The 22,805-nt window shown below is 40.8% G+C and overlaps 1 protein-coding gene across 1 annotated transcript in view; it reads left to right on the top strand.

Annotated features, from left to right (window-relative positions):
* dnah10 (dynein axonemal heavy chain 10) overlaps positions 1-21,139 on the top strand; it is a 33,211-nt gene extending 12,072 nt beyond the window's left edge. Inside the window, exons 25-78 of the mRNA XM_007559332.2 lie at positions 430-586; positions 725-958; positions 1,743-1,865; positions 1,953-2,186; positions 2,700-2,923; positions 3,007-3,276; positions 3,372-3,555; positions 3,649-3,783; positions 3,902-4,054; positions 4,694-4,882; positions 5,075-5,221; positions 5,395-5,586; positions 5,692-5,810; positions 5,887-6,045; positions 6,385-6,520; positions 6,611-6,733; positions 6,821-6,952; positions 7,084-7,300; positions 7,383-7,502; positions 7,611-7,756; positions 8,804-8,956; positions 9,041-9,301; positions 9,393-9,565; positions 9,648-9,741; positions 9,881-10,048; positions 10,194-10,382; positions 10,897-11,068; positions 11,150-11,353; positions 11,442-11,522; positions 11,792-11,989; positions 12,105-12,266; positions 12,388-12,562; positions 12,830-13,011; positions 13,207-13,343; positions 13,447-13,664; positions 13,849-14,070; positions 14,222-14,369; positions 15,174-15,453; positions 15,544-15,773; positions 15,857-16,130; positions 16,217-16,321; positions 16,419-16,573; positions 16,764-16,918; positions 17,540-17,723; positions 17,805-18,005; positions 18,449-18,658; positions 18,764-18,859; positions 18,946-19,117; positions 19,211-19,342; positions 19,484-19,695; positions 19,778-19,945; positions 20,079-20,259; positions 20,340-20,485; positions 20,579-21,139. Of these exons, the coding sequence (XP_007559394.1) occupies positions 430-586; positions 725-958; positions 1,743-1,865; positions 1,953-2,186; positions 2,700-2,923; positions 3,007-3,276; positions 3,372-3,555; positions 3,649-3,783; positions 3,902-4,054; positions 4,694-4,882; positions 5,075-5,221; positions 5,395-5,586; positions 5,692-5,810; positions 5,887-6,045; positions 6,385-6,520; positions 6,611-6,733; positions 6,821-6,952; positions 7,084-7,300; positions 7,383-7,502; positions 7,611-7,756; positions 8,804-8,956; positions 9,041-9,301; positions 9,393-9,565; positions 9,648-9,741; positions 9,881-10,048; positions 10,194-10,382; positions 10,897-11,068; positions 11,150-11,353; positions 11,442-11,522; positions 11,792-11,989; positions 12,105-12,266; positions 12,388-12,562; positions 12,830-13,011; positions 13,207-13,343; positions 13,447-13,664; positions 13,849-14,070; positions 14,222-14,369; positions 15,174-15,453; positions 15,544-15,773; positions 15,857-16,130; positions 16,217-16,321; positions 16,419-16,573; positions 16,764-16,918; positions 17,540-17,723; positions 17,805-18,005; positions 18,449-18,658; positions 18,764-18,859; positions 18,946-19,117; positions 19,211-19,342; positions 19,484-19,695; positions 19,778-19,945; positions 20,079-20,259; positions 20,340-20,485; positions 20,579-20,725 (9,379 nt within the window). The 3' untranslated portion in view covers positions 20,726-21,139. The remainder of the gene's footprint in view (positions 1-429; positions 587-724; positions 959-1,742; positions 1,866-1,952; positions 2,187-2,699; positions 2,924-3,006; positions 3,277-3,371; positions 3,556-3,648; positions 3,784-3,901; positions 4,055-4,693; positions 4,883-5,074; positions 5,222-5,394; positions 5,587-5,691; positions 5,811-5,886; positions 6,046-6,384; positions 6,521-6,610; positions 6,734-6,820; positions 6,953-7,083; positions 7,301-7,382; positions 7,503-7,610; positions 7,757-8,803; positions 8,957-9,040; positions 9,302-9,392; positions 9,566-9,647; positions 9,742-9,880; positions 10,049-10,193; positions 10,383-10,896; positions 11,069-11,149; positions 11,354-11,441; positions 11,523-11,791; positions 11,990-12,104; positions 12,267-12,387; positions 12,563-12,829; positions 13,012-13,206; positions 13,344-13,446; positions 13,665-13,848; positions 14,071-14,221; positions 14,370-15,173; positions 15,454-15,543; positions 15,774-15,856; positions 16,131-16,216; positions 16,322-16,418; positions 16,574-16,763; positions 16,919-17,539; positions 17,724-17,804; positions 18,006-18,448; positions 18,659-18,763; positions 18,860-18,945; positions 19,118-19,210; positions 19,343-19,483; positions 19,696-19,777; positions 19,946-20,078; positions 20,260-20,339; positions 20,486-20,578) is intronic.
* Positions 21,140-22,805: the final 1,666 nt, after the last annotated feature.

The following is a 22,805-nucleotide window of genomic DNA, read 5'->3' as shown; positions in this document are numbered from 1 at the left end:
CATAGTCAATAAATGTATATATTATTGACACATTTGGTTATTTCAGTAACATAGTTCACTAAGCAAAATACATTATGTAGGTTAGTTACGCACAGACTAATGTTTTGAAGCGTTTATTTCTTGTAATTCTAACAATTTTCCACTTGCACCTACTGAAAGCACAGCTTTTAAGATTAGACTGTTATATATGACCAATTAAAAACACATTTTTAATACAGAATTATGGGCTTAGTGAAAAGTGGTTTTAATGTCTGTTTAAACATACGGTAGTTATTTTCAAAAGGCACATTTAAACTGACAAAAGAGCCTCAGTGGGAATACATATTCTAATTTATTGAATATGAGAATATTCTCATAATATAACTGAGAAGGGAATACATTTGTGGGCTGTACAGAAAAATTGTTGTGAGCAAGTTTTTTATATTTCAGACACTGGAAGGAGTTAATGGAAAGGACCGGTACCAGCTTTGAGATGAATCCTGAGAACTTTACTCTGCAGAACATGTTTGCTATGGAGTTGCACAAATATGCTAATGTGATAGGTGACATTGTCACCTCTGCTGTAAAAGAGCTGAGTATTGAGAAGGTAACCTTTCCCTCAATTTAACATATCCAGCTGAACTTCAAATTTGATCTGTATCAGTTTACAACTGAAACTATTAATTGTGGACAAATCATATGCTGCATGTTTTTGCTTTTTTTTTATTTATTTGTATGCTTTTAGGGTGTGATGGCAGTATCAGAGACCTGGGACAATATGAGGTTTATCGTGCAGACGTATTTCAAAGGCACCAAGGAGCATGGTGTCATTCTAGGTGCTGTAGATGAGATCCTACTGAATGTGGACAATGATGTCATGAACTTACAGAGTATGGCTGGCAGCCGTTTCGTTGGGCCTTTCCTTAATATTATACAGCGGTGGGAAAAAGATCTGTCTCTCATTAGTGAGACAATAGAGGTGGGTAAACCCCTCTTCCTATTTTTTATGTTTCTCTATGTTATAAGCACACACCATGGTATGGTTTATTAGGGTTTTATGTGACAGGCCAACAAGAAGTGAAAATGTTCCATCCATCCATCCATCCATCCATCCATCCATCCATCCATCCATCCCGCCCGCCTGGATTTCCCTCTTTTCCCTCTCCCTGGTCACTTGGGCCAGCTCCTCTATGGGAACCCCAAGGTGTTCCCAGACCAGCTGAGAAACATAGTCCCTCCAGGGTGTCCTGCTTCTTCCCCTGGGCTTCTTCCCGGTGCTCCAGAACACCTCACCAGGGAGGCGTCCAGTAGGCATCCTGACCAGATGCCCGAGCCACCTCAACTGGCTCCTCTCGACGTGAAGGAGCAGCGGCTCTACTCTGAGTCCCTCCCGGATGACTCAGCTTCTCGCCCTATCTCTTAGGGAGGGATATCTGCACCAAGAAATTCTGTCCATAAAAGTCATGAACAGAATTGGTGACAAAGGGCAGCCTTGGATGAGTCCAACTCTCACCAGAAATGAGCCTGACTTACTGCTGGCGATGCGGACCAGACTCTGGCACCAACCGGCACCTAACAGCCCGCATCAAAGGGCCCGGCCCCCTATACCCTGCTCTATCACAAAAAATCTAAGTGCAATACAGTAAATCTTTTGGCTCTAATGTTAACAAAATGTGGAACAGTCAAGGCATATGAATATCTTATTACTATTAGTCTTTACTGTATCCATTCAAAGGCAAACTGACAGAAAAGTGTTTTTATAGATATGGCTGGTTGTGCAGCGGAAGTGGATGTACCTGGAGAGCATATTCATTGGTGGAGACATTCGCTCGCAGTTACCTGAAGAAGCTAAGAAGTTTGATAACATTGACAAGAAGTTTAAAGAAGTGAGCTACACTTTGATATATTTTGATCAAAGCAGAACACGTTGTGAATGGACTTATCCAATTGATGTCTTTTTCATTTCTTTGTAGATAATGACTGACACAGAGAAGATTCCAAATATTAAGCATTCCTGCCTGGGCCCCAGTCGGCTAACAGACCTACAGGCCTTGAGTCTTGGTCTAGAGAGGTGCCAGAAGAGCCTTAATGACTACCTGGACTCCAAGCGAAACGCTTTCCCGCGTTTTTTCTTTATCTCTGATGATGAACTGCTCAGTATTCTTGGGAGTAGTGACCCCGCTTGTGTTCAGGAACACATGATCAAGGTGAGAGGTCATTTCACAAGATAAACAAAACATAAATCCTTACTTTCAATATAATGCCCCTGTCATACTTTCAATGTTATTGAAGGACATCATGCCATATGAAAGTAAGGCTCCCAGACTGCCTTCAAATGAATGCTACATAATTTGATAACCAGAAAAACCCACCTTCCTGTGACGTGGACTAAGCGGGTATTAATGTAGCCAGTCATAAAACAGATGGATAGTGGGATTTTCAACCAATTGATTAGAAGGTTACATAAACCTTTTACAGTGGAATATCATCAAAAGTGACACATGGACTTCATAGGCACCATACAGGTTGATTGTCCACAAATGTAATACATCTCCCTGTTCTGACCCACACTGAAGGTGTTTTTAAATTCACCAGCATACTTGGCAGGGGGATAAAAAGGGCAGCTCACTGCTCCTTTAGAGAAGAAGAGAACAAATGCTCCCCATGTTTGTAAAATGCTGTTGCTGATGTTCTGTTTTTTGCCCTTATTATTGCACAAGATGTACGACAACATAGCTTCACTAAGATTCGACGTGGAAGCCGATGGCAAGACAGTAGTTGCCGCCATGGTGTCTGCCGAAGGTGAGGTGATGGAGTTTAGGAGCCACATCCCAGTGGAGGGAAGGGTGGAAGAGTGGATGTTGACAGTACTTCACGAGATGCGGAGAACTAACAGGCTTATCACTAAGGAAGCGATCTTTCGCTATTGTGAAGACAGGAGCAGGTAAGTGTTAACACACAGAGAGCTTACGGGATTTCTCATGATCAAACAGGCTGCAATAAGTATCTCAATCCCACGTTTATCAGGGTAGAGTGGATGCTTCTGTACCAGGGTATGGTAGTGCTTGCTGCAAATCAAGTGTGGTGGACCTGGGAGGTTCAAGACATCTTTACAAAGGTGAAAAAAGGAGAAAAATATGCTCTGAAGTACTACGCTGAAAAGATGCACCGCCAGATTGATGAGCTCGTTACACGCATCACTCAACCGCTGAAGAAAAACGACAGAAAGAAGATCAACACTGTGCTCATCATTGACGTCCATGCCAGAGACATTGTGGACAGTTTTGTGGACAACAGGTGAGCGTCCACATTTCAACCGAGTTAGCGCTATGTTTCACGGTTAACTCAATGCTAGCACAAGATTTGAGTAAACATATCAATCTTTTTTGCAGCATAATGGATGCAAAAGAGTTTGAGTGGGAAAGCCAGCTGAGGTTTTATTGGATCCTGCAGCACGACGACCTGTTTGTTCATCAGTGCAGTGCCACGTTTTCTTACGGCTATGAGTACATGGGGTTGAACGGTCGACTGGTTATAACTCCATTAACTGACCGGATCTACCTGACCCTCACACAGGTCCTAAGACACATTGCAATACCTAAAGAGACACATGGAAAGCTGTGGTGTGGTTTTTAGTGGCAACTTATGTGCTGTGCCTTTGTGAAACAGGCCCTCTCTATGTACCTGGGTGGAGCTCCTGCTGGACCGGCTGGTACAGGAAAAACAGAGTCCACCAAAGATCTGGCCAAGGCTTTAGGCCTGTTGTGTGTGGTTACAAACTGTGGCGAGGGCATGGACTACATGGTAGGAGGCACACATCAAGTAACACGCATAGATAATTATTTATAATTGTGATGTTTTTTTTGTCTTTAAAAAACATAACACTGTTTTGCACTTCAATGCCTTTCTTCTCTGCGCGCAGGCTGTTGGGAAGATCTTCTCCGGTCTTGCCCAGTGTGGCGCTTGGGGCTGCTTTGATGAGTTCAATCGAATAGATGCTTCTGTGTTGTCAGTTATTTCTTCTCAAATGCAGACCATACGCAATGCTCTCATGTTGCACTGTAAAACATTTCAGGTAAGTCAGTTGTTATAACGAATGAGTCCAAAAATAAACATTTGGTTTCATCAATCTGCAGAGTACCAGTAATACCCTTGAGATGACCCATCCTTGAGCTATAACATTACAATCACAAACTTCAGTGTATTTTATTAGAATTTTATGCAATAGATAAGCACCAAGTAGTGCATAATTGTGAGGTGCAGTGAAAATATCTGGTTTTAAAATTCTTTTTACAATTAATATTATGAAAAGCTTGGTTTGAGTTTATGTTTACGCCCTTAACTTGTAAATGCAGTCCACCTGTGTTAAATAACTAACCTTTGTTTGCAAAAAAAAAAGGAGGGTAAAATATCAGTTCACTTGATATAATGCAAAATATAGTACCTTTTACAAATAGTTTTTCAAAACAGGTTTTAAAGCTATTTTTTTTCCACTTTACAATTTTGCACTCCTTTTTGTCTATCACATAAAATCAGATCGCTGTACTTTGATGCTCGAGATTCAATATATCAAAATGTAGCAATTATCAACTGCTATGTGGATAACTGAGCAAAGAACAGTTTTAATAATTTTGGGATTTTGCACATACTTTTGGCAGTGACTAACATGGGTTTTTAACATGATTGAAAACTTCCTTCTGACCATACGCTTCAGTTTGAGGGACAAGAGATCACTATGGACGACCGCATGGGCATCTTCATCACCATGAACCCTGGTTACGCAGGACGTACAGAGCTCCCAGAGTCAGTCAAAGCCCTCTTCAGGCCTGTGGTGGTGATTGTTCCTGACCTACAGCAGATTTGTGAGATAATGCTCTTCTCTGAGGGATTCCTTTTGGCCAAGGTAACCAGATAACAATAAATAGAAAAATGAATCGTTCATGATTTAGTTCTTCCCATATTGACTATAAAGGAAATATCTTGAAACACATAAGTCAGAGCTATGTTTGAGTTCTTAGATTGCTCAAAAGTATAAAATGATTCATGAAATGTAATTTATATATACATATATATATATATATTTTGTTAATTTTAGGTGCTTGCAAAGAAGATGACAGTCCTCTATAAGCTCGCTCGTGAGCAACTGTCCAAGCAGTCTCATTACGATTTTGGCCTTCGTGCTCTGAAGTCTGTCCTGGTGATGGCAGGAGAGTTGAAGAGAGACTCACCGAACCTGAATGAGGTAGTTACAGGGGTTGTTGCTTGTGATTGGTTTAAATAATTTTCTTTCAGTCAAGAATTATTATTATTTTTTTTTAAATTAATATATAACACCTAAAGTCTACAGTTTATTACTTTTAGGGTTTTTTTTGTATACCTTTGTCATTTAATTGTTGCATTTCTGTGTTTTAACAGGACGTGGTGTTGATGCGCGCCCTCAGAGACATGAATCTGCCAAAGTTTGTTTTTGAGGATGTCCCTCTGTTCCTTGGTCTGATCTCTGACCTTTTCCCAGGACTCGACTGCCCTCGTGTTCGCTATCCTAACTTCAATGATGCCGTTGAGAACATATTGGAAGAGAACAAATATATTGTCCTACCTAACCAGGTGCTTCATCTTACCCACAGCCTTCATTTGTTTTACCCATCGACGCTTTGAAGTCTCTTGTCAAAGAGGCATTTTAAATCTTTGCTTTTATCCGGATCCTTGTAGGTGGACAAAGTGGTGCAGATGTATGAGACAATGATGACCCGACACACTACGATGGTTGTGGGCCCAACCGGTGGTGGAAAATCTGTTGTGATCAGCACGCTGTGTCAAGCTCAGACTAGGTAAGTGTCAATATAGTTTCTTCATGTGGATTTTAAGTATGAACAAAGGTTATTTTCTACTTTATCTCCTAATCAGAATGGGGCTGCCAACGAAGCTGTATCCACTGAACGCTAAAGCCATGAGTGTCATTGAACTTTATGGAGTTCTTGACCCAGACACTCGAGACTGGACTGATGGGATTTTATCCAACATCTTCCGTGATATTAACAAGCCTACTGACAAAAAAGAGCGAAGGTAAATATACACTGCCTTAAAAGGGTATTAGCACCTCTTGAATATTTTTTGCATTGCTACCACAAATCTTAGTGTATTTTATCAGTTTTATGTGATAAGCACCACTTGGTTTTCAAACCTTATAGAAATGAAAATCAGTGGTGCATATTTTTATGTAGTCATTCCCAGCAAAAACTTTGCGGGGCCAGTTTTTGATGCTTGTACAACTGCTTATTATTTTTATGTCTACCTGCTTCGCATGTGTAGGGACATGTGTTTGTTCATTTTTCTTTTCATAATAACACAAGCAAATTCTATTTTCTCTGATAAACTTCTTAAGCCATTGCATTGGACTTCCAGGTACATCTTGTTTGATGGGGACGTGGACGCCCTTTGGGTTGAAAATATGAACTCGGTGATGGATGACAACAAGCTCCTCACTTTAGCTAATGGAGAACGGATTCGTTTACAGAACCATTGCGCGCTACTGTTTGAGGTTTGTTTGTACTTACACGTTTCTGTGAGCAGAACACTTTTTTTTATTTGTACACTATTAGCAAGCCTAACAAAAAATCTGCCATCACAGGTTGGCGATTTGCAGTATGCTTCCCCTGCCACTGTGTCTCGCTGTGGGATGGTGTTTGTTGACCCAAAGAACCTGCGATACACCCCATACTGGCAAAGATGGGTGGCTAGTCGACCTGAGATGGTTTTTAGAATGATTTATTCAGCATTTACTGTATTCTTTTTTTATATTTGAAATGTATTTCTAATAGAAATGTTATTTATTTTTCAGGAACAAGAGACTCTTGGTGCACTGTTTGAGAAATATGTGCACAGCTCTATTGACATGATTATAGACGGGATTATTGACGGTAAACAGGAAGAAAAACTGGAGACGGTGGTCCCTCAGACAGACCTGAACATGGTAGGCTGGCTTCTTCTTCTCAAATATGTTACTGCATTGATGAATTTATAAGAATATACTATTTAAATTTCAAACCAGTTTGCCACTGAGGCCGTTTCACTTCACTTTGCATGTTTTGGTCATCTCTTCAGGTCACTCAGTTGTGCTTGATGCTGGACGCACTGCTGGTGGGTGACGACAGCAGCCCCGATCTCCTGGAGTGTTACTTCCTGGAGGCTCTGTACTGCTCACTGGGAGCCACGTTGGTGGAAAGTGCCAGGCTCAAGTTTGACGAGTTCATCAAAAGACTTTCCTGCTTAACCGCCGTGCACGATCCAAATTTCCTGGCGGGGCCTAGTGATATCCCAGGTAGGAAGCTGAAACGTAGTCTTTCATCCGGAACAGAATAAGTAACACTTCACAAACATGTCATATTATTGCCTTAATGCAGCATCCCTCCCAACCATGTTTGATTTCCATTTTGATGGTGTTAAAATGAAGTGGGTCCCCTGGAGCGCCCTGGTAGAAAAATACACTCACAATCCTGAAATGAAGTTTGCTGATATTCTGGGTAACAGTTATTTCTCTGAGCAGATGCATATTTGAAAACAAAAAAAATGCTAAATGAGTTTAAGTATTTAAGCCTTTAATTGGTTCTAATTGTTTTTATCCTATTCAGTGCCAACTGTTGACACCACAAGGTCCAGCTGGATCTTGGAGCAGATGGTGAAGATAAAAAGACCAGTCTTACTTGTTGGAGAATCGGGCACGTCAAAGACTGCCACCATTCTTAACTTTTTGAAGCATATTAATCCTGACACATGGGTAATTTCAGCTTTAAATCACTCAATCATGTAGTGCATTTGAAAAGTTTTCATACCCTTAGATTTTTTTATTTCCTTATGTCACATTCACAAAATGTTGTGCTTTAATGTGGTTTTAATTGATGGATTGACAAAAGTGACACATAATTGTGAAATGGGATTAAACCAAAATATAATCACATAAAAATCTAAGGAGTATTTTATATTTATATTTAGCCATCTGTAAAAATATGTTGTACAACCACCATTTGCTGAAATAAACTGCAGACCTTTTGGGTTGTGTTTTGAGATTGAAATTTTAGCCCACCGTGCAAAAAAAAAAAAAAAAAAAAGCTTGAGATCAGTTAGATTGAATAGAGCACATGTGAATCCACAGATCCTTCTATTGTAGCTCTTAGTGTGTTTGTTGTCTTAATGCTGGCAGGTGAACCTTTGCTCCAGTATCATGTCTTTTCACCATTAAACAGGATTTTCTCCCAGAATTGTCACGTTTAACTCCAAACATTTCCTGTTTTTCTCTCAGCAGCCTTGTTCTTATTGAAGAAAAGTGGCGTGGAAGAAAAACCGGCAATAGTTTTTTTTTTTATAGCCTAACCCTGTTTTAACCTTTCTCAAAACTTCAGCTCTGACTGGTTTCCTGTGTTTCTTGGTCTTCACGATGATGTTCGCTTATGTTCTCTATCAAACCTCTGAAGCTTTCACAAAACAGCTGTATTTATAGTTAGAGCAAATTGTACACAGATTAACTGTACTTTTAGTTGAGCTCTGAAGGAAACTGGTTTTTGGATTTTATTTAGGAGCATTAGAGTAAAGGAGTGAATACGAGTAGGCCTCATACTTTTCGGATTATCTTTGGGAAATGTTAAAAACAATAAATCTTCCAATTGACGGTTTTGTGCTTCTTTGCGTTGATCCATCATATGAAATGTATCTAAAATATATAGAAGTATGTGAGCAAAATATGAAATCAGCCAAAGCATGGAAATACTGTATTTCTGCAAGGCATTGAATGTATAATCTGATTTAAAAAGATGCAATTTCTGTCTAGATTAATTTGATCATCAACTTTTCATCAAGAACAACTTCAATGGATCTGCAGAGAAACTTGGAGGCTAATGTGGAAAAAAGGACCAAGGATATATATGGTCCTACAATGGGGAAGAGACTGCTGGTGTTTATCGATGACATGAACATACCGAAGGTGCCTGCTCCGACATATCTACCAAATCACTTGTTATTTACTTGGTAGTGAAAGTGTAAGAAGCTTTCCTTTTTTACTGTGCAGGTGGATAGCTATGGGACACAACAGCCCATTGCGCTCCTGAAGCTGCTTTTGGACCGAGGCGGCATTTATGACAGAGGAAAAGAACTTAACTACAAAATCCTGAAAGACCTCGGCTTTATTGCTGCCATGGGAAAGGCGGGAGGGGGCAGGAATGAGGTGGATCCACGCTTCATCTCACTCTTCAGCGTCTTCAGCAGCCCTTTTCCATCTGTGAACTCTCTTCGCCTGATCTATGCCTCTATTCTCAAGGGACACACCAAAGTGAGTCTCTGTTTTTACACACAGAACATCACCATTTCATGTCACTCTGATATTAAAATGCTAACTGGGGTGGGGGGGCGGGGTATTTTAGCTATTTGAGGATGCCATTCAGAAGGTGTGTGACAAAGTCACAGACTGCACCCTGGAACTCTACAACCTCATCATAAAAGATCTTCCACCGACTCCCTCCAAATTCCACTACATCTTCAACCTCAGGGACCTGTCGAGAGTCTACAACGGACTGGTTCTCACCAAACCAGAGATGTCTGATCTGCTTTATTTGCCTACTCCACTGACAGATTAAGAAAGATCTGCCTTCCAAAGTGACCTGCTGCTTTTCTTACAGATTTGTGACTGTCACCCAGTTTGTGCGTGTCTGGAGGAATGAGTGCTTGAGGATCTTCCATGACCGACTCATTGATGAAACTGACAAGACGTTGGCAAGTCGAATTAATACCACCGTAGTTGATTGCCAACTTTGTGTATCGTAATTTTTTATTTTTTTAGATCCAAATCCTTTGAGTGTTTCATTATCGTTTATCATGGAGTCGTCAGCTTTTAATATATTTTCCCCAAAAGGTCCAAGGTCACATAAAGACTCTGGTCGAAGAACATTTTAAGGCAGAAATGGAGGCAGTGATGAGCGACCCAATACTTTTTGGGGACTACAGGAATGCTTTTAATGAAACTGAACCCAGGGACTATGAGGACATTCAAGACTATGAATCATCGAAAGCAATCTTTGAGGTAAGTCCAGTGACATAAATGAGAGTTTTGGGGTTTTTTTGCCTGCACCAACAGTCCTTTCTGAATTTCTTTATTGTAATAATCCAGTACTTTGTGCCATTAGCCACTGCCATGCATTACCCACTATTTCCTTTGCATTCTGCAGTTTATTCTTGAGGAATACAACGAGACCATGTCAAGAATGAACCTTGTACTGTTCGAAGATGCTCTGGAACATCTAACTCGAATTCACCGTATCGTCCGCATTGATCGGGGCCACGCGCTGCTTGTCGGAGTGGGGGGCTCCGGCAAACAGTCCCTCGCCAAGCTCGCTGCTTTTGCTGCAGAGTGTGAGGTTGTAATACATTTTCTACTTGCAACAATGCATATACCGTAGATTTTAATCGTGAATTTACGCTGGCTGAATTCTATTAGGAACTATCAAATGTACATCATTCATATGCGAATGTCTACCCGACCCTCAATTCTGGTTAGAATGCCATAGTTATCTTAGTGATCAGCGCAGTTATTTTCAAACTATTCATACACAAAACTGTGTATGACACTTCTTTGTTTCATATTTCTTCATGTTGCAAATAAAATTCAATCTATTTATTGGAACTGTTTGTGAGAGGCTAACAATACAGGATATAAAATATAAAATTATATCGCTGTTACAGCCACAAGTATTCTGGGGGTGTGTCTCTACCAGTATTCCAAATATTTAAGGATAAGGAATTGCCAGTCATCAAAAATGATTAGGTTATTTGAATTGAGAAGAACTGAAGTTTTGCACAGAAAAGCAGAAATAAAACATGTTGAGAGATTCACTTACCACTTTGCAGTAACAGAAACAAACTTTGTGTCAGGTGTTTGAGATAACACTTAGCAGAGGGTACTGTGAGACCAACCTCCGAGAAGATTTGAAAGGCTTGTACTTGAAGCTCGGCATTGAAAACAAGAAGATAGTATTCCTCTTCACGGACGCCCATGTTGCCGAGGAAGGCTTCTTGGAGCTTATCAACAACATGCTCACCTCAGGTTTGATGAATTCCCCGTGACCAAGACGGCACAAGTCCTCTGAAGTCATGAGTAATCACTAATCAGAAAGTCTCTTCATAGGCATAGTTCCTGCACTGTTCCCCGATGATGAGAAGGAGTCTATTCTCAACCAGATTCGTGAAGAGGCTATGAAGATGGGATCGGGTCCCTCCAAAGAGAGCTTGTGGCAATTCTTTGTCAGCAAAAGTGCTAACAATCTGCACATTGTGTTAGGCATGTCTCCAGCAGGAGACACCCTAAGGACACGCTGTAGGAACTTCCCAGGTGACGTATACATTTTATTTTTATTTTTTTATTTTTTTTTTTTAATTTTTGAACTTCATATGACTAATTATGTACAATTTGTTCTAAGGACTGATGAACAACACTGTGATAGACTGGTTCCTCCCATGGCCTCCACAAGCATTGCAAGCAGTGGCTCACTCTTTCCTTGGTGTGTTATTATTGCACATTTATTTCTCTGGTTAAATGTCCAGCATTTTTACGCCGATTCCCGTAGGTAGAAGCACACACATTTTCAAGAGAAACTGTATCGTCACAAGAATATTAAAGAAACACAAAGTGACTCGTAAAGTCTTAATCCTCTCCTTGAATTCATTCTGATTTTGGTGGTTTGGGGTTTACCGTCCTCCAATAATGTAGCCGTCAAAAGAATGTCACAGTTCGCTCTGCTTCTCTCATTTGGTGTTTGTTTTTCTACAGGTGAAAACCCGATGATCCCAGAGTCGCTCTCTGTGGCAGTCATAGATCATGTGTGCATGGTCCATACCAGTGTTGAGGACTACAGCAAGATTTTCCTGCAGAAACTAAGACGATATAACTTTGTTACTCCAAAGAACTACTTGGACTTTATTAACACCTACTGCACCCTCTTGGAGGATAAAGACAAATACATTTTAGGTAAGTAGATACCGGATGTAATGTTGAGCATGAAACTTGGTTTTGGTGGACCAGTACAAGGCTTTGTATTAGTATGCTGCTGATCATTTTAGAGGCTGTTCTTTTACATTTGTAGCTCAATGCAAGCGCTTAGAGGGTGGGCTGGATAAACTGAAGGAAGCCAGCGATCAGCTGGCTGAACTGAATATCAAGCTTGCAGATCAGAAGATTGTCCTTGCTGAAAAGTCCAAAGCTTGTGAAACCCTGCTGGAAAACATTGCTGTAAACACAAGTGTAGGTCAGTGAATGCTTCCATCTTTCAGCTATGAGCTCTAGAGGTTTATGGATTTATTATGTATGGCTAAAAACAATAACCTTACAGTATCAATAAATGTTTTTTTTTTTTTTTTTCCTTTTAGCTGAAGAGAAAAGAACCTTGGCTGAAGACAAAGCTAAGGAGATTGAAGTGCAAAACAAAGTCATCGCTGTTGAGAAGAAAGAAGCTGAAAGTTCCTTGGCTGAAGCTTTGCCAGCATTGGAGGCGGCTCGTATTGCCCTGCAAGACCTGGAAAAATCAGACGTGACTGAGATCCGGTAACCTGAATTTTATTTTTTGCTAACAAAATTGATTTGTAATGATGATTAAAAACTGTCGGATGCTACAATTAGCCAGTATAACAAGCTACATCTTAAGATAAAACACGGAACTGGAAAGCGAAACGGTAGCCTAAAAAAAAAAAAAATTATGTGGATGGGCTGAAGTATTGGACAGATATTAATCATCAGAAACAATCTTTTAATTATTTCATAATCTGTCCTCTTCTGTTGACTCATTCTCTTTCTCGCTGGTACTTCATTTAGCTCGTTTGCTAAGCCACCTAAACAAGTGCAAGTGGTTTGTGAGTGCATTCTGGTGCTGCGTGGCTACAAGGAAATCAGCTGGCAGTCGGCTAGGGGGATGATGTCTGAAGCCAACTTCCTTCGCTCCCTGATGGAGATGGATTGTGATGCAATAGCTAATGCCCAGGTCAGGACAGTCAAAGGTAAGATGGCTGCAAGACATTTGGAAAACCTGCTTTAAGATGCGACCAAACTAACAACGACGTTTATTGATTGATTTATTCAACACACCCATGGTCCACGTATACATAAAAACAAAGACATAATACACAACATCAGCAGCAAATAATGCTTTGCCACATTTAACTGTATAATTTTATACAATTCAACCCGACCAGGCTTCCTAAAGAACCTACAGACAAGTTTGGAGGAAATGCAAGCCATCAGCAAAGCTGGCTCAGGGATGCTCAAGTTTGTGGAAGCAATCGTGGGCTACTGTGATGTCGCCAAGGAAATTAAACCCAAGAGAGATAAAGTAATTCAGTAATTCGTCGTTCCCCTTTTGCTGTGCTGCATAAGAAACAGTTGGAATCAGAAATACATCATGTTGTTTGTTTTTTTTTTATTATTGTTTTTAGGTGGCACGCCTTGAAAGGGACTTTTTTCAGAGCAAGAAGGAACTGGAGCGCATTCAAAAGGAGCTTGCAGACATCCAGACAGAGTTGCAAGGTCTTAAAGAGAAGTACGAAGCCGCTATCCTGGAAAAGCAGAAGCTGCAAGAAGAGGCTGAACTCATGGAGAGGAGGCTCATAGCCGCTGACAAACTCATCTCTGGACTCAGCTCGGAAAATGAAAGGTTCAGTCGTCCAAGAAACACAATTGTCCAAAAAGATACTAGCTTAGATGGACAGTAATTTTTTGTCGTTCTCACATGTCCTACACTTTCTAAATGTAGGACATCTCACATGTCCTACATTTAGGACATGTAGGACATGTTTTTAAAACTGAATACTTGTTTGACCCTTTTTCACGGACCTCAGGTGGAACACGGATTTGGACGAGTTGAAGCAGAGGCGTGTGCGCCTCCTTGGGGACTGCCTGGTGTGTGCCGCTTTCCTAAGCTACGAAGGGGCCTTTAGCTGGGACTTCAGGAATGAAATGGTGTATCAAATATGGGTTCATGATGTGCAGGAGAGAGGCATCCCCTTGAGTCAGCCTTTCAAAGTGGAAAGCCTTCTCACCGATGAAACGGAGATCAGCAGGTGGGAGATAAAATAAGAAATATGTGGACAAGACAATTTAAACCTTGTCAACAAAAAATCTTATAAAGATCAATTTGTTGTTTTTTTTGTTTGTTTTTTTTAAACTCGGTGGTGATCAAAACTAACTGTGCCTATTGAACCTGTGCAACAGATGGGGCTCTGAGGGTTTGCCTCCTGACGAGCTGTCTGTGCAGAACGGAATCCTGACCACGAGAGGAAGCCGATTCGCCTTGTGCATCGATCCTCAGCAGCAAGCATACAACTGGGTTAGAAAGAAGGAAGAAAGCAACAATCTCAAGGTAAGATGTTACCTGCAAAAAAAAAAAGACCTCCCAAATTTTCATATAAATTTTCTCAAATTTTTCCAGTCGCACAGGAAAAACACAAAGAAATAAATAAAATGGGAAGCTTCTTTTATTTATCACTTATGTTTTTATATCTGCTGTCACAGAAGGGAGCAGTTGTAAATGTCTTTTTTTGTGATTTAGCATGAATGCAACAATTTTATAAATGAAACGGTTCATTTATATGTTACTTTCTTAATGTGATGTGATGGATCTTACTACATCACATTTTTAAATTCTATAAAATTTCTACATCATAGCTTTATCTAGACAGTAACTAAGACAATAAGTAAAAATGCTATGTGCTTTTTAACCCACAATGATTTATTCCCTTTTCCAATTTAGATATACATTTATTCTCTTTCAACAAAAAACCTTTCTGATAGGATATTACACACAAATTTATCAAAAGATAATAAGACAATGGAAAAGATAATAAGACAATGGAAAAGGAGATTTATTTATTTATTTTTTGCCTGTGCTGTAGTTATCAACTGAGGTAACATTAGAACATCTACTTTTGATTTATACTTTTGGAATGATGCATTCGGGGAAAAAAAAAACATTTTCCAGAAATAAAAAAAAACATAACGAGTGAGTCAGAAAGACTTAACCCTAAGACAAAAGGTAAAGTCGATTCAACATTTTAAAAATACATGTATAAGAAACTTCCAAACATTTTTTTTTTAAAACTTGAAATAATGACTTGATAGTTTAAGGTTCACTCCTAACATCTGTGAACATCTTTCCCCCCACCAGATCTCATCTTTCAATGATCCGGACTTTTTGAAACAGCTGGAGATGGCCATTAAGTATGGCTCTCCGTTCCTTTTCCAAGATGTAGACGAGTATATCGATCCGGTAATTGACAATGTTTTGGAGAAAAACGTGAAAGGAGTCGAGGGCCGACAGGTCATAATGCTGGGTGACAAGGAGGTGCATTATGATCCCAACTTTAAACTTTTTCTCAACACCAAATTGTCTAATCCCAAATATTCTCCAGCGGTGTTTGGAAAAGCCATTGTCATTAACTACACAGGTATGACCCACACTGTGACGACCATCTGTATGTTAGCGGGCTCTAAGTGGATTGTGTTTGAAAATCTAAATGTGTTAATATTACACACAGTGACACTTAAAGGTCTGGAAGACCAGCTCCTGAGCGTCATCATGGGCTTTGAGAAGAGGGAACTGGAGGAACAGCGTGAGCGACTGATCCAAGAGACCAGCGACAATAAGAAGCTGCTGAAAAACCTCGGAGATTCCTTGCTTAGAGAGCTAGCCACGTCTACGGGCAACATGTTGGATAACACAGAGCTTGTTGAGACTCTTGAGGAAACGAAGCTGAAATCCACTGAGGTCAGCTTGGGCGGGGTTTGCTACGGTTAAAGTCGTTCAAGAATTACGGCGCTATTGTTTATCGTTGAATCTGTTATTGTCAGGTATTCGAGAAACTCAAGTTGGCTCAGAAGACAGCGGTGGACATTGATAAACTCAGAGACGGATACAGGCCTGCAGCAAAGCGTGGCGCCATCCTGTTCTTCGTGCTGACAGACATGGCTCTGGTCAACAGCATGTACCAATATTCACTGGCTTCCTACCTGAAGGTGTTTGACATGTCGCTGCGGAAAGCTCGGCCCGACTCTTCCCTTATCAAACGACTCGAGAACATCATCAATACGCTGACGTACAATGTTTACAACTATGGCTGTACAGGTAAAAGACACGAGTTTGGAATAACGTTGCGTCCTTCAGGTGTATATTCCAATTTGTATATTTTCTCATCCTTTAAATATCGGTAGGGCTGTTTGAGCGACACAAGTTGCTCTTTTCATTCAACATGACAATCAAGATTGAACAGGCAGATGGGAGGGCACCCCAAGAGGAGCTTGAATTTCTTATAAAAGGTGACCTATTTATAAAAAACGTCAAAGTAATTAACATCTTTGAGCACACTCAAGCCTCAAAGCACTTCTTTTTCTTTTCCCTGCCAAACGCACAAAGGCAATCTATCTCTGGAGAAAAGCTCCAAAAAGAAGCCATGTGACTGGCTTCCTGACCAGGGTTGGGAGGATGTGGTGAAACTCTCAGAGCTCTTTCCTGACCAGTTCGACTCGCTGACTGACGACATCGAGAAGAATTCCACCGAGTGGAAATCCGTGAGTTACCCAAGTAACGTCAGCGTGGTCAGATTAAGTCAACTGTATTCGATTTTATTTACATAGCGTCAATTCACAACAAATGTTGTCTCAAGGCACTATACAAAAAGTTCAGTCTCAGCAGATTGCATTGAGTGAAACTAATGAGTTTTATCTTCATTATGTTTTTTGGTTTTTTTTCCTCCCTCAGTGGTATGACTTGGATGCCCCAGAACAGGCCCCTTTTCCCATGCAATATAGAAAGAACCTCTCGGCCTTTCAGAAGCTGCTCTTGCTGCGCTGCTTCCGTGTCGACAGAGTCTTCAGAGGTGTGACCGACTACGTCACCGTGATCATGGGCGAGAAGTGAGACTCTTTCAGTTATGCTGAAAATGGAAACGTGGCGCCGACCCGCTCAGCAGCAGCGTGAACGTCCTACTAGTTTGTTTTCTGTTCGTGGCACATTTGTACCATTAACCTCATCGTGGAATAATTGAACTGCGTTCAGTTTTGATGACTTTCAAAAATATGAAGTAGGCGCACAAGTTTGAATTTAACGGGAATTTTCTCCAGTCCACAAAGGTCGAAATTATGCATAGAGGCCCAAATATATAGACGCATATACATTTAATCCAGTACTACTAGTAGGGGTGTATGAATACATTTGAGTTTTTATGTAACATTTTTTCTTTTTGTTGATGACGACAAATGATTGACATTTTTATCAAAGAATAGTGTTTGTAAAATTCACTATTCGTCAACAATAATACCTTTCATAGTTGTGCAGAATGATGAATTTCACTTGCAAGGGATTATATTTATTTATGTCATGTCACTGTGCCACAAAGCTAAAATCACCAAAGTACATTATTTAGTGTGCAGGTTTTAACCATTGGTTTCTTTGGATAATAACCATTGGATAATAATTTGCTCTGATGGAAAAATCCATATTAAATTTCATAACCTTGACTCTGCGTTTTTGCTTAGATACGTGCAGCCCCCTGTGATCAGCTATGCCTCCATTTACGAACACAGCACGGCTTCCTCTCCCATCGTTTTCATCTTGAGCCCCGGCTCGGACCCGGCCAGTGACCTGATGAAACTGGCAGAATCTTCAGGCTTTGGAGGCAGCAAGTTCAAGTTTCTCGCTATGGGTCAAGGACAAGACAAGGTAGTGGACGTTCTCTATGTCGTATACTCGTTAATAGCAGGTCATGTAAAAGACGTTTCGGTTTTTGTTCCTGTCGTGAAGGTGGCGCTGGATCTGTTGGACAAGGCGGCCTCTCGTGGTCAGTGGCTGATGCTGCAGAACTGCCATCTGTTGGTGAAGTGGCTGAAAGAGCTGGAGAAGGCGTTGGAGCGAATCACCAAGCCCAACCCCAACTTCCGCTTGTGGATCACAACCAACCCCATTCAGGATTTCCCTATTGGCATCCTGCAAAATTCTCTGAAGGTGAAGCACATTCCCTTGCCTTCTGAAATGCGTAGTGTGCATTTCTATTCAGCACCCATGAACCCTCTTTAGCTGCATTTAGCCGCAGGTTTTGTGAGTTATATATATATATACTGAAAGACTGGAAATTTTCCTCATTCTTTTTTTTTTTTTTTTGCAAAAAAGCTCAATCTCACTCATCCTGGATGGACGACATCTGTAACAGTTCAATAGACTATTACACTATCTTTTGGAACTATTTTTTTCTAACTCACCCAACGATCATACGAGAAGCAACCTTTAGATGCAATATATTTGAATACCAGAAAAGAACTCCGCATGCTTTCAAATAAAATGTTATTATCGTTAAAGTAGACTATTTAGCAAAACAAAATCATATTCACAGACATTTTAAAACGAATCATTTCAAGAAATATGTAAATGACCTTTGGCGTTGTTTGTAGGTTGTGACAGAGCCTCCCAACGGCCTCAAGCTGAACATGAGAGCAACATACTCCAAAATCTCACATGACAGCTTGTCGGCATGCGATCACCCCGTGTTCAAAAGCTTGGTGTACGTGCTGGCCTTCTTCCACGCTGTGGTTCAAGAGAGGCGAAAGTACGGAAAGATTGGCTGGAATGTGTCCTATGACTTCAGCGAGTCAGATTTCTTTGTAAGTGGTGCAAGACTAACTGTTTTATTTTTTTATTTTTTTGACTGGCACACTAACATGCACATTTAACCTTTCAGTAGCTGAATCAGTATAACTTCTTAACAGGTGTGCATGGAGATCCTGAACACTTACCTGACTAAAGCATTCGACCAAGGGGACGTCAACATCCCCTGGGGTAGTCTGAAATATCTCATTGGCGAGGTTAGGAAACACTGTTGGCGCTTTCGTGACATGTCCTTTTATTGTCTCAGTTTTCTGTAAGTACTATATGTACAATGTCTCATTAGGTGATGTACGGTGGGCGCGTCATAGATAGCTTTGACCGCAGGATCTTGACCGTCTACATGGACGAGTATCTTGGAGATTTCCTCTTCTATACCTTCCGGGAGTTCTACTTCTTTAAAAACAAAGATGTGGAATATAAAATCCCCCCAACTGGCCCGAAGACAACATATGTTGGTCAGCTCCTGCCTAAGCACTCTTCCGTAAGACAGAAAATATTTTTTTTATTATATTCTTGCACTCGCAGCTTTAACCTGGCATGTGTTGCAGACGAGATTGAGAACATGCCACTGGCAAACACACCGGAGGTGATGGGCCTTCATTCCAACGCAGAGATAGGATATTACACTCTGGCTGTTAAAGAGTTGTGGTCTCACCTGATAGACCTTCAGCCTCAGTCAGGTATAATTTGGTGTTTCTCTACTGGATTCTTACTGTAAAATTCTGTTGTAGTAGGCTCCTCCAATGAAAACTGTTAAACTGTAAAATAACCGGGGAAGCGATGATTGTTGCCTTCGCATACTTTTTCCCCTCATTCCTAAGGCGAATCCAGTGGAAGCATTACAAGGGAAGAGCAAATAAGTCAGGTGGCCCAGGACATCCAGAACAAACTTCCCGAGCTGTTTGACATGGACGTGATTCGTAAGAAGTTTGGCACGGGCATTTCCCCAACCACTGTGGTTCTGCTTCAGGAAATAGAGCGCTTCAACAAGCTGGTGGTTCGCATGCAGCTGTCCTTGGCTGAGTTGCAAAGGGTGAGGATGGGGCCATGCGTTTATCATGTCTTCCCTTTAGTCCACCTCTAGATCATTTCCGATGGCCTTGTTTTCCCCCCAGGCCTTGGCCGGTGAGGTGGGAATGAGCAGTGAGCTGGATGAAGTGGCTCGGGCCCTTTTTAATGGCCACATTCCTGGCATCTGGAAGAAACTGGCACCCGAGACTCTAAAGTCCCTCGGGAACTGGATGATCCACTTCAAGAGGCGCTACGAACTGTATTACTATTGGGTAAAAATGGTCGAATAATCTGATAACTGATTTTTTTTTTTTTTTTTTGAACGCATGCATTGATAGCTAAAACCAAACTCTTTATATTTTGGGGTTTTACATATTTGTTTTGTGTGAATCTTGTGTATGGTAGGTGCACGATGGTGAACCAAAAATTATGTGGCTATCAGGACTTCACATCCCGGAGTCTTACCTGACCGCTCTGGTTCAAGCTGCCTGCAGGAAAAACGGCTGGCCGCTGGATCTTTCTACGTTGTACACAGAAGTGACCCAGTTCCGCAGTGAGGACGAAATCCTGGACAGGCCCAGAAAAGGTAATATGCCAAGACATTCATCTTTTGCAGCTTTTCTAGTGAGAAATTTTAAAGACTAACTGCATCGGTGGTGGTCTCAGGCTGCTTTGTGTCTGGACTGTATCTGGAGGGAGCAGACTGGGACATAGAGAATAACTGCTTAATGAAGAGCAAACCAAAAGACTTGGTTGTTGAACTGCCCATTCTCAGAATCATCCCCATTGAGACGTGTCACCTTAGACTGCAGGTGTGGATAAAGCTCTCTACACATTTACGTACTTGTACGGTTTGGATATTTTTTTTCTTAGCGTCTGTCGTTTCCTTGTGTTTTGGACCCCAGAATACAATGAGGACACCAGTGTACACAACGTCCATGCGGAGGAATGCGATGGGTGTGGGGTTGGTATTTGAGGCAGACCTGTCCACAACGCTACACCTCTCCCATTGGGTCCTGCAGGGAGTGTGTTTGTGTCTCAACACTGACTGAACATCTCCCTCAGCCTTAACAAGATGAAAAACGTATTATCTGTGCATGTTTATCAAATTATCCAGTTGCGGTTAGATTATTGTTGTATAACTGATTTCTGCTTTTTATGACTAGTTGAGAAGTTGCACTATTGCAAGCTATTTTTTTTACACGTTTAGCTGACGTACACCTTAGATGTTTTAGTTTTTAAATGTGTTCTTTAACTTTTTCCCGCTAGATGGCAGCACAAAACACTGTTTGCTCTCTGCCTGTTTTCTAAGTACTTCAGTTTAATGTTACCTGAGCAATACTGTCACCAGACAGTCTTTTATCCTACAAATGCAAATTAGTTTTCAAATAAACAAATGGTAGTGAACAGTCCAGGTGCATCTTGTAATTTTATTGTGCGTGTTTTAATAAAGTGCTTCGACTGTACAGAGTTGTTGTTGTTTCAATAGCAGAACCTCAACTGTGATGCTATGAGGAAAGGTTTCCTTTTTACTCAGGTATCTATAGCAGTTTTCTTTTTTTTTTTTTTTTTTTTTTTTTTTTTTACAAAATGGGCAGGGCTGTGTGTGTTACACACACACAGCCCTGGGAAAGGTTCCCAGATCTGTCGTGTACAGATCTGGGACAGCTCCACTCAATTGAGGCTGCTGAGCTCAGCAGCAAAGCAGGTAAAGTTACCTCTGAAAAATCAAGACAGCCCCAGAGGATTTGGCCGTTAGTTCAGCAGTGAGGTCACACACACACACACACACACACACACACACACACACACACACACACACACACTCACACTCACACAAAGGGAAAACTGCAGTACTTTTGATCCATTACTTGTGCAACATAGGGTTTTGGCTTTTGTTGTGACAATGCCGCTTTTGTCAGGAATGTTCTACACAGACTAAATTCTAATTGGTAGATGCAAATGAAAGAAACTCTGACAACCATTACCATAAAAATATTACGTTTTCTTTGGTGTGCATCCTCAAAAGCCCCGACCCGCACATGAGATCACAAGAATGCATCTCATTACCATTATTATGGAGTCTAATATGGTCCCGTCTGAATCGCGAAGGTTAAAGGTTAGACAGGCCCCTCCTCGGCCTCAACTAGTACCACACTCGTAAAGAGTGAAGATTAGCACATGTTTATGTCCAAACACAGGAGGGGAATGATTGTGTTCTCCTGTTGAAAAAGAGGATAGAAAAGGTTTCCTTGTAGTTAATGGAGCTTTATGTGACTGAGAAGATTTAGAGTAGATTCGGCGCAATGAAGACAACATGCAACGCAGCTCTTTCAGTTTAGAAAACAAATGGGTGGAAAATGGAGAATGTAGAACCTCTTCTCCTAAAGTGACCATGGAGAAAGACAGACAGCAACCTGGAAATCAGTGATACCTGCTTGGAATCACTGCCCGGCGTCCTTAAAATGAAGAGGGTGCCGAAACGCTGTCAAACTAATGATCAACCCTGTGTTTCCACTGGTTATGAGGAGTCCACTGGTGTAGAGTGTGGTAGTATTAGTGGGTGAGATATGAAAGAACGTTTTAATCAACTTTAGCAGGGGCATATTGCAGTCAGGCTGTATCTTCTGCAGCTGGTGCAGCTTAGAGGAACCACAGGCAGATAAATACCACAGGTCCCAGTTTTGGGTTACATTTCAGGTGTTTGGTTTGGAGTGGACCACTGTCTTACGGGGTAATGGCTGCTTTTACAGAAAACCAACCCCAAATGACTCAAAGAGATGCACACTTCCTTTCAAAACTATTTACACTCCTCAAGCTTTTTTTGAATTTCGTTTTTCGCTTGAATGGGTTTTATTAGAAATGTATTTTATAGGCAACACAAAGTTGTACATATTTGTGAAGTGAACTGAAAATACACATTTATTATTATTATTATTATTATTTTATTTTTTTTTTAATTTATTTTATTTTATTTTTTTAATTTTTTTTATTTTTGTAACAAAGTAAACTTTTAAAACTTGTTGGATTTCCGTTCTTATCCAGTTCCCTTCCCTGTGATATTCCTAAATAAAGTAAAATACAACTTATTATCTTTAGAGGGCATCCTAAGTTTTAATCTAGGTGCTCCGT

Source organism: Poecilia formosa, unplaced genomic scaffold (genome assembly GCF_000485575.1).
Source record: "Poecilia formosa unplaced genomic scaffold, Poecilia_formosa-5.1.2 Scaffold103, whole genome shotgun sequence".
NCBI lineage: Eukaryota > Metazoa > Chordata > Actinopteri > Cyprinodontiformes > Poeciliidae > Poecilia > Poecilia formosa.
The sequence above is the reverse complement of the archived record's forward strand: the minus strand, read 5'-3'. Positions and strand labels throughout refer to the sequence as shown.